This window comes from Camelus bactrianus, chromosome 11 (assembly GCF_048773025.1).
Source record: "Camelus bactrianus isolate YW-2024 breed Bactrian camel chromosome 11, ASM4877302v1, whole genome shotgun sequence".
NCBI lineage: Eukaryota > Metazoa > Chordata > Mammalia > Artiodactyla > Camelidae > Camelus > Camelus bactrianus.
In genome coordinates this window covers 76,504,996-76,515,334 of record NC_133549.1, presented here as the reverse complement: position 1 = coordinate 76,515,334, position 10,339 = coordinate 76,504,996, and the positions used below count along the sequence as shown (strand labels likewise).

General features: G+C 53.9%; 1 protein-coding gene across 3 annotated transcripts; it reads right to left on the bottom strand.

The window, feature by feature from the left end:
• Window positions 1–672: 672 nt before the first annotated feature.
• RGR (retinal G protein coupled receptor) lies at window positions 673–9,249 on the bottom strand. Of its 3 annotated transcripts, none has more exons than XM_010963085.3 (7): window positions 8,944–9,249; window positions 7,111–7,267; window positions 6,253–6,374; window positions 3,544–3,697; window positions 2,714–2,831; window positions 1,275–1,388; window positions 673–837 (listed from the first exon to the last, which is right to left on the bottom strand). In XM_010963085.3, the coding sequence occupies exons 1-7, from the start codon at window positions 9,020–9,022 to the stop codon at window positions 706–708; spliced, it is 876 nt and encodes a 291-aa protein (XP_010961387.1). In that variant the 5' UTR covers window positions 9,023–9,249; the 3' UTR covers window positions 673–705. The 3 variants fall into 3 exon arrangements, with proteins under 3 accessions (XP_010961387.1, XP_010961388.1, XP_010961389.1); XM_010963086.3 differs by having other exon boundaries at window positions 6,253–6,389; window positions 7,114–7,267; XM_010963087.3 differs by lacking the exon at window positions 1,275–1,388.
• Window positions 9,250–10,339: the final 1,090 nt, after the last annotated feature.

Here is a 10,339-nt window from a genome sequence, read left to right as displayed (position 1 = left end):
TGTCCTGATTTTTCAATGTTGGCAGCTAAGCAATGAGTGGCTAGCTGTGTTTGACCAGAGAGTGCTGGTGGCAGCTCTCGGGGAGCGCTTCACGTGCACCGGGTAACATTCTGGTCCTTTCTGCATGGTCAGGTCACCGTTACTGCCATCACACCTCACCGGTAGGCAAACAACACCCAGGAAGAGTAAGTCGCTTGCAAGAGACCATGATTTAATAAGTGGCTGTCTGAACACCGTCCCCCTAGGCTGAGCCTCCACAAGTAAAGCCGGGCCTTTCAGCCCTTTCTATGTAAGATTCTGGGTCCTAACAGCTGTTTTTAATGAGCAACGTCTATGTGTGTGGTGCGTACACGTTAGCATGTTCAAGCCTCACAGCAGACCTGAGGTCTGTGTTACTATCCTTATGTTAGGGGTCAGGAAGCTCAGTTCAGACAGCGTGGCTTTCCCAAGATCTCTCAGCCTCTGTGTGGAGGGCTGTGACCAGCACACAGCACTGTCTGGCTCCAAAGCCCCAGCTCCTTCCACGCAGCCTGGTTTCTCTCTGAATCCCTTGTGTCCGGCCCGGGGCCAGGCTCAACGAGCCATCCGGGATAGTGGATGAGTGTCTGGAGCCTGGCTGGCAGGATCCTGGGGGCAGCGTCACGCGTGGGGCTCAGCCCAGGGTGGCCGGGGTGGGCCTGGGTCTGAGCAGCCCCCCGGAGAGGCTCACTGCTCTCGGTCCCGCTGTCTCCTCTGCGGCGAGAGGCACTGCCAGATTCCCCTGTGCACCATCTCACTGCCCAGGGCGTAGTTGATTGCGTTGATCGTGGGCACTGTTTTGGCGATGAGAGCAGGCACCTGTTGTGACAGAAGAGTCCAGGAGAGAAGTTCAGAGCCTCCTCTCCTCTCTCTGGTCCCAACTGGTGTCACAGCCCCCGAACCCCACCCTGACATCCCCCCAGCCGCCAAGCATCTGTCCTTGGCTTGATTCCGCAGCCTCTAAGCCTTCTCTGACTAGCTGGCAAGTGACATGTGGAGACACACTCCTCCCCAGGCACCAGTCTCAGCCCCTGGCCCCAGAGTGTACGTGTCACCATCTGGCTGGCTGTCCTTGCCATCTCACATGAGGCCTAGACAGTGGCGCTGTGTGGCCAGAGGAGCAAGCAAATACCCAGTGCGTTATGAGCATTCAAAAGACAAGAGAAAGAGAGAAGCTACCGGGGAGGCCATAAAGCCAGGAAAAAAGGATGAGCAAAACGGAGACACAAAGGTGGAGCAGACTCAGCTTTGGGTACCATCTGCAGCTTGAGGGGGATGGAGGTCACGTCCGCGATGGCTGCGTACAGGTACAGGAGGGCGTAGGGGCCCCAGCAGAGCAGCAGCGTCCTGGCCGGCAGGATGGTGTTCACCTGGGGAAACACGGGTGCAGGAGGGAGGTGTCAATGAGCTCCGGTGGCTGGCAGCCCCACGAGGCCTGGGGACCAAGTCGGCACACGGCGGGGCTGTGGGAAGATGCTGAGGAACCTGGGGCCAGATGAGTCTCTCTTCTGTTTAAAATGTGTGACTCTAGGCCTCTCGTTCTAGCTGACTTGACCTCAGTTGCCTTGCCTGTAAAGTGGTCTGTTAATGCCTGACTTGCCTGGAGGCAGGGACTGGGGGGGATAATGAGCTTCCTTCCGGGTCTGAGCTCTGGGGCTCTGTAAGTGTGTCTGAGTGTGTCCCCAGGCTGAGCTGTCCTCACAGCTCCGTCCCAGAACCAGCTTGCCATCAGCAGCTGCAGCCACTGGCCTGTCAACCTGTCCTGTGTTCCAAGGGGCCACTTCCCACCTTGTGAGATATAAGCAGGCAGCAGGTGATGTGGTACCACCTGTGGCCACAGGAGGGCGCAGGGCTTGCGCTCTAATTTCAGGATGGAAATTGCTAGCTAGGTTCCCGCTCCCCACACACACTCAGATGTTAAAATTCTGACGCTAAAAATCAGTGACTATTTCCTTATTGACCATGTCGCCCTGTAACAAAGACGATGACTTAAGCTCGCAGCTGAAGTCCCTGCGACAATGCGTGGCGACCTCTGCTGATGCTACTGGAACGGATGGTTTAAAGTCAACCCGGAAAAATGAGAAAATCCGTGCGCCAGCCTTGTGTCTTGGTCGCTTGAACCTCCAATAGATGTGGCGACTCTGAACACCCAGGCAGCGCTTGGGGCGGGCCCAGCGCGGAGCACCACCGACAAGGCAGTGCTGATGAGCTGCCGAAGCACCGAGCCGGAACCCGGGGGACGCGAGATGAGATTCTAGTCCCAGCACAGTCCCCTCCCTCGTTCTGTGACTGAAGGGAACCTGGGCCTCCAGCTAAAATCGATTTGCACAGCACTTTTCCAATTCATTGGAAAAAATGTGGCAGATTAGGTGTCTCAGCAGAGAGAGTATTTCTTTTATGCACTATGATTGCCCACGTGGGTGGTTGGAGTCCCAGACCTGGGTTTGATCCAACTCTGCTATTTCTAATTATTTTAAGTCTGAGCGGTTCTGATCATTCCTCCGAGATCTGGGTGATCCCCAGCAACGGGAGGGAGTGTTCCTGCCCTAACACCCCGTCTCCACGTTATGAAAGCTGCATTTTTTCTCATCATTGAAAACACAGAAAACCCCTGATTGCTGTCACATCATTCACGTTCCCTCGTGTCCCTGAGAGGGACAGAGAGATTTCTCCTGCTCTAGGAGTCGGTCCTTACCGGGGGACGGCCAGCCTTCCCGAGTTTCTGTTCCATGAGCCGATAGGATATGACCGTGATGAAGACGGGCAGGAGGAAGTTGAAAAAAGCCATGGTGAAGAGGAAGCTGGTGAAATTTCTGCGGACAGACGGGAGAGACGAGGAAAGATGGCCTCTCAGAGGTGATCAGCTGCCCCAGAAAGCCCATCAGACTTAGCTCTAGACAGTCAGATTCGGGGAACTGGCCCCATCAGATGAGTGTTCAGAATGTGGGTGCTCCCGGGTCCCAGCTGAACTCCCCTCGGAGCCGGACACGTGCTCCACGCTGGGCGGGGCCATCATGCATTTACTCCGGTCTCTCCAGGGTTTGGTCCAGGGACTGGATCATAGTAGACACTCAGGGAGTTCAGAGGACCGAACTCTACACTAAGGAGGGCCCACCCAATGCAAAGACCTTAACGTTCTCTGAATCTATCCAGCCAAGGATATGGCACCCTGTAGAAGGTGATGAGTCAGAGATGGGACAGCCGACTGTGCCGAAGATGACAGAGGGTCATGGGGCTCAGCCACTGTTATAACTGACACAGGCCAGTGGCTCCCTGAATAGTACCCCTTCTTGGGCCCAACTCTGCACCCCAGTTTACATAACATTCCCATCACTTGGCTAGTCTTCAGAATAGGCTGTCCTCAGTCCCACTGTCAGCTTGTATGTGGGCACCATGACTAAGGAGTTGAGACTGGCAAATGTGGACATGTCCCCATTTGGATTTTCAGCTGACATTGTTGTCCTACAGGCTCAAAGCCAAGATTCCTGTCAGAAGGGAGCCTCAAAGCTGCTCTCCCCACCTCACCTGTCTCCCCTGGAATAGTCCAGGGTGCAGCACGTCCCCAGCGGCTCATAGTCATAGTGGCCCCAGCCCAGGAGGGGCAGGGCTGCCCAGCAGGTGGAAGACAGCCACACAAAGAACACCAGGGAGACGGCTGTGTTCCAGTCCAGTCGGCTGCCTGCATGGGACACAGGAGGAGGCTGATTGAGAGGAGGGGGTAGCTTGGCAGAGTAGGGAAAAAAATGGACTCCCTGGTCACACAGAATGTCCCTAAATCCCAGCTCTGATGCTTAATACCGCAGTGCCTCAGGCAAGTTAGGAATTTCTCTGAGCCTCAATGTTCTCCTTCACAAAATGGAAATGATAATCCCTGCCTCAGACAATTGCGATGAAGAAAAAAAGAGATGATGGATGGTGAAGGTCTCCTAGAGACGCTCTATACCACGTCTAGAAGAGACAGGTGTGCTTCTCAAAGCCAAATTGGGGAAGAAATGTAGACAGTGGTCCAGGTGATGAGTGTTCAGAACACTCATAATGGGGGATGGCGGCAGAATTTGGGACTGGTCACTGTCTCTGCTTCCAAGATACCCTCTGAGAACTCGACTTCGGGGTTGGGGCCCCATCTCAGTGCCAACGGCAGAAGCTGGGTCCCGACAGCATCTTTTGGTGTGACCAGTCCCACTGACCCGACCTCCTCCATGATCTTTCCACCTATGCCCTTCACAGCCTCATCCAGCTCTTCTCATCCAGTGCTTCACAGTGCCTTTCCCAGGTGCCTCCTCTGTCTAGGGGTTTTCTGGTCCTGCTCTTTTGTAGACAAGACCCCAGGGCAGATGGAATTTGCTTGGATGTGTCCCCCTGCTATGACTGAATGTTTATGTCCCCCCCACCCCCGTTTATATGTTGAAGTCCTAATCCCGGAGTCATGGTATTCGGGGGTGGGGCTTTGGGGAGGTAATTAGGTCATGAGGGTGGAGTCGCCACGGTGGGATTAGTGCCCTTATAAGAAGAGACACAGAGAGATGATCTCGCTCTCCTCCACGTGAGCACACATACGCAAGCCAGGAAGAGAGCCCTCCTCAGAGCCCAGCCGTGCGGGCACCCTGATCTCAGGCTTCCAGCCTCCAGCACCGTGAGAGATCTGGAGAGACCCATTTCTGTCGTGTACACTGCCCAGGCTAGGGTATTTTGTTTCTGCAGCCTGAGCAGACAGCAACCCCCTGCTCCCCCAGCTGTGGGCAAAATAGTGAATATCCACCTTGACCAATGTGTTGTCTTTGCAGCTTTGGAAACAGATGACTAAGGTGGCATGCCCAAGGTCACCCACGAATGGACATGAGCTCACACCCTGTTCCCCTTTCCCTCTTTTCCTGCTGCCCCTCTGTGCCCTCCAGCCCAGAAGGGCTTTGATCTAGAGGCCCCGGGACAGGGATTAACTGCTCTATACTAAAGCAAAGAGCCTTCTGTTTTCTAAGGAGGTGTGCATTCGTGTGTGCACATGTGAGAGTGTGTGTGTGCGCGTGCACGTGCGTGTGTGATGGTGCGAGGGAGATTTGGGGACAGGGCTGGGGCAGGGGTGGGAGAGGAGGTCCAAGGTCAGGTCCCAGGGGTGGGAGGGGCTAACCTGCCCGATAGGAGTTAGGATAAGAATGAAGGCATTTTTTTTTTTGCCCTGGAAGGAAGTATGTGACTTCGTTGAGGGCAGGGGGCTGTGTGTGTCTGTGGCAAGGACAGATCTGTGATTCCAAAGGAGTGATGCTCAGGGCTTGAGGCCATGCTAGCCCTGGACCCCAGAGTCGCCTCCGTGCTAGGTAGGTCCACAGTTCAGGACTCAGAGCCCAGGAGACAAAAGGAGAGACTCCCTGTGGAGGCACCCAGGCCATGCCCAATCCCAGCCCTACCCCTATAGCTGTGTGACCTGGGACAAGCTACTTAACTTCTCTGAGCCTCTTCTTCCCAGTCTGCAGACTGAGCGTTTGCTGTGAGTGGTGACTGAGCCACGGGCCCCCAGAGCAGGTTTACACATCTCTGTGGTGAGTGGGATTCTAGGTGGTCTACAGGTAAACATGTTTTTTATTTTAATGTGCATTAAAATTATAGGGACATTAAAGTTGTGATTTCCCCAATTTTTTTTAGAATAAGACTAAAGCAAGGTATTTAAATTTTTAAAAATGAGTCACTTTTAAAAAAAGTCAGATAAATAACAGCGCAGGTGGTACACTGATATAGCTAATTATGAAGATGGAATTTGACAATACAGCTTGGAAAATCTAGAGCCAAACTCATTTTCATTAAACCCTTGCATGGCAAAGGCTCTGTGGAAGTGTGAGGTGCAAAGGCACGTGCCCAGTTATACACACACACTCACACACCCACACACATACCTCTGCCTCCCAACAGTGACTGTCTTCAAGGGTATTTTCTGTATCCATGATCTCATTTGATTTTCAAAATAAAACTGTGAGTTTGGTTACAAAAATCATCTCCCAGAGGACGAGACTAAGGTTCAGAGAGGACCCCTGACTTGCCTGAGGCAGCAGCAGTCGCACAGGCAGCCTTCCCAGCACGTGTCTCAACACCTCTCTTGCACTGTCCCCCTCTCCCTCCCTTCCTGAGCATCCACACCCCACACTCATGCACACTTACCCCCATACACACTCCCCTGAACTGGGAAACACTGAGCAGACCCTCAGTACGTGGATGTCCCTCCACGGTGGGAACCCAAAGACTCACGGGTGCAGTAGTGGTGATAGCGCCCCCAGGCGATGGCTGCGCTGCTGCAGATGCTGGCCAACGCCGTCACAAAGCCCTGGAAGCCGTGAGCCTGGCAGCCCTCTGAGCCGTAGGGCCAGCGCCTGTGGGCGACACGGGGCCCCAGTGACCCTCCCCACCCCGTCCCTGCCCTCCTCCACGCCTGCAGCTTGGAAGACACCTTCAGATCCTCAGAAAAGGGCTTTGCAAAGAGGAAACTGGGGCCTCCCCCACCCTGGGCAGGAGCAGGAGGCCACCAGGGCAAGAAGCCCTCCCTGGTTCAGACCCTCCAGGCTGCTCAGCCCTGAGCATTCACACCCAGGTGGACTCCGGCCTCCACAGGAACGTCCTGTGCTTAGGAAGACAATTCCATAAACCCACGTTGGGAGGTCCTGGCTTGCACAGAAGGAGATCTCAGACACTTCTCCAAATCTTGACTGCTTTCACAAACACTTACTTAAAGCTTCTTAGGGGCCGAGCATTGTTTTATTTACAAATGATAAATCAATGCTTCTAACCACCGGAGGAATTAGGTCATAATATCCAATTTATGAAGAAGCTGAGAGGTAGAAATAACAAAGTCAGGATCCCACGCTAGGCAGTCTGGTGGCAGAGCTCATGTTCTTAATCCCCACCGTCAGCCAGCTCTGTTGCCCAGGTCCGAGCATCTCCTGTGTTCTAGAAATCGGCTGTGGTTCTACAGGAATAGTCTGGAATTCAGATTTAACCTAGTTCAGCCTGCCCACTCTCTCCCCTACAGTTTTCTATAGCGGCCTCTGGCCTGCCACCCAGTGCCCAGGTCAGGTCCCAGAGCCCAGGGACTGGGGAGGGGGCTGGTACCGGAGGAGGCTGGATGTGGCTGCAATGAGGGCGTTCAGGCTGATCCCGCTGTCCGCCAGGGCCAAGCTCAGCACCAGCAGGTGGCTGGGAGTCCGCAGCTCCGGGGTCTTGCAGAAAGAGAGGATGGTCAGGCTATTGAGGCTGAGACCGGAGAGAGCTGAAAGGAAGGGTAGAGCTGGCATCGGGGCTGGAGAGGCGCACCTGGGGCCAGAATGAGGAGCCACGGGGTGGATGGAACCTCGGTACCCTCCCCCTTCACACTCAGCATCCATCACTGCAGCTCGTCAAGCAACCATGAGGCGAGCTGGCCCTCTGATACTACAAGCCGTGAGATGTACACCCTGTGCTCCACCAACTCACAGTCTGATGGGAGGACAGACAAGGAAGAAAACCAACAAAGTGCAGCAGAACAGTCATAACATGGGCAGCCGCTGAGCGCTTGCCCCGTGCCAAATCCTCTCAGTCAGTCTTCATCTGGACGCTTTCCTCCGCATTTACAGCTGAGACACTGTGGCTCAGAGATGCTAGATCCCTAACGCTGAGTATACAGCTAGTAAGTGGTGGAGCTGGGACTTGAACTCAGGTCTTTCAAGTTCCAGAATGCCTTCTCCAGGGGCTATGGGACAACATCAGGGAGAGCCTTGAAGAGGAGGAGCCAGTGCAGAGCTGGGAGCTTCCCAGGACAAGGAGGCAGCGAGGTGAACTTGAAGGCTGTCTCCGGTGGCAGACAGACTCGACCTTGAATTTCAGCTTCATCACTCACTTGCTGCCCCTTATGCTCTCTGAGCCTTGGCTTCTCTCAGCTAAAGGGAGGAATGGGGAAGGACCCTGCTTTCCAAATGTAAGCGTTTACTAGGAGGACAGTGTGTGGAAGAGCATTCTCAAAAGAGGGAACAGCATGTGCAAAAACATAAAGTTGTAAACTTTCAAGGTGTGGTTGAGGACCTAGAGGGACGCTAGATGGTAGGGCTGCCCATGGAGAGGAAAAGGGGCTGGGGTCACCAGACAGTGGTGTCCAGGCCAACACCATCACAAAGCCCTCCAGGCCAGCCTAGTGGCTGCCACTCCCTCTCCACTGTCAGTTCTCGTTGGGTGAGGAAATGTGTTGATTATTTCTCCAGATCTGCTTTGAACAAGATTGATGTTCCCTATCAACCTAGTCTTGGGCCCACTCCACTCCAGGGTCTACCATCCCAGCTCTGGCCTCAGTGAGCATCTTAGGGATTCTGGGTAGAAGCTCGCACCTCATGGACCCAGGTCGCCCCTAGAGTGGAAGTGCTTATGGCCGAGGGGATGGAGATGGTGGAGGTCACAGGTGGGGCTAGAGAGGAAAGGAATGAATGAAATTAAATCCCCTGGTGTCTGTCTATCCTGGTCCCGTCTAACCTTCACCACCACCCACCTGGTATGTCAGGGCTCAGAGGATCAGAGAGCTCAAGTGACTTGGTTACAGTCACATAGCCAGCAGGTGGCAGAGCCGTATGTCTCCAGAGCCTACCAGGGGGCTGATGCTATACGAGACACTTAGCAGGACTTCCAGGGAGTGGGCTTAACTTTCTCCAGCTGGAGGGATGTGAAAAGGCTTGCTTCTTGGTCATGTCCTGGGGAGATATCACCCTCTCAATGTCTCTGCCTCCCTGACCCTTGCCTGCTTTCTGCCTCTTGGCTCTGAGCCTGTGTGCTGCATCCCACAGGTACATCCATCAGAAGACCCCATGGATCAGGCACAGAGGAGTAGAGCTTGGGGACCTCTCCTTGTCAACTCCGCAGCTGTGGCCTGGGTTCTGGGAGCCCGCGGAGTTTCTGCTCCACCCCGGCTCCTGCTTGGCTCACCTTCCACCAGCAGCACCGTCCCCACAGCCAGCACCTCCAGCTCCCCGAAACCGGTGGGCAGGGCCCTGGACTCTGCCATTCCTGCCTTTCTCCCAGCTGACCCAGCTCTTCTCTGGCTCCCCAAAGCCAGGCCCCTCCATTATAAAGGGCCATTCCACGTGCTGGCACATGCAAGTTATTATGCTAGACTAGACCTTGAGCTCCTTTTTTGCTGCACCCCCATCCCCCCAATTGTTCTCTTGGCCCAGGCTAAAGGAATCCATTCACCAGTCAGACAGTGCAGCCTTTGTGAAGCCTGCGCGGAGTCCCGCCTCATTCATTTCAGCCCCATCGGATTAACGACCCGGAATCCAAATGGTGTACAGGGGAAAGCTGAATTAGAAAAGAATTGCATAACCAAGGGAGGGGTTGGGAGCAAAATGAGGGATTTGAGCTGCAGCTGTGCCTGAGAACGGGTCAGGAGCCTGGCCCTTCCATGTTCATAAGTACTGGCAAGCTGACCACGTGTGTGCCTGTGTGTGCACGTGTGTAGGTCGGTTCACGTGCTCACATGGTGGGGAAAGAATGATGGTTGGGGAGTCACTTGTTGTCATGGAAGAACTCCATCTGGGACTAGAGACTGGTTCTGATTCTGCAGCTACATCCCTGGGGTGGGACCCCTGGGGTCATTTCAGTTGCCTCCTTCTCAATGTAAGCATCCTTTCCCCTGGTCTGTATAAGCCTCGGTCAGAAAAATACAACCTGGATATAGCCTTTGGGGCTGCGTTTCTTGTCTTTCATCAAGCACTTAAGCTACACAAGCATTAACGTCTCCCAAAGCCCTGACTTGGGACAGAGGGGCTGCTGTCTTTTTTTTAAGTGGCCCATGACCCACTAAGACCTTTGGCTTCTACAGATGAGGTCTTGGTCCAAGTTACCCACTGGCTCATGGTGAAATTTACATCATGAAACACCAACCAAAAGAAAGAGAGAAAGAGAGAGAAAGAAAGACCAGAACAATGTAACTAGTTCCCAGATTTTTCAGATAAAGAAACCAAGGCCCAGAGCACATTAGCAATCTAGCTAAGTGCTTGCTAAGGGGCAGGCACTGTGCTGAATGGTCTCATGATGGTTCTTACAACAACTCCATGAACTGATACCATCATCTTTTTCATTTCACAGGAGGAAACCGAGGGTCAAAGCAGTTAACAATTGACCAGAGGTCATGCAGTGATTCCTGGATAGAGCTGGAACAGAAACCCAATCTCCTACCCCTGGGGACTCCTGGTCAAGCAGCTCATTTTATTCTGTTAAATATCCATTTACTGCGCCCTTCCTCTTGTTGGTCCCCACTGCTGTCCAAGCCTAACCACCCCTCAGGGCTGACCTGACTGCCAGCAGTTCTCCTGGAAGCCTT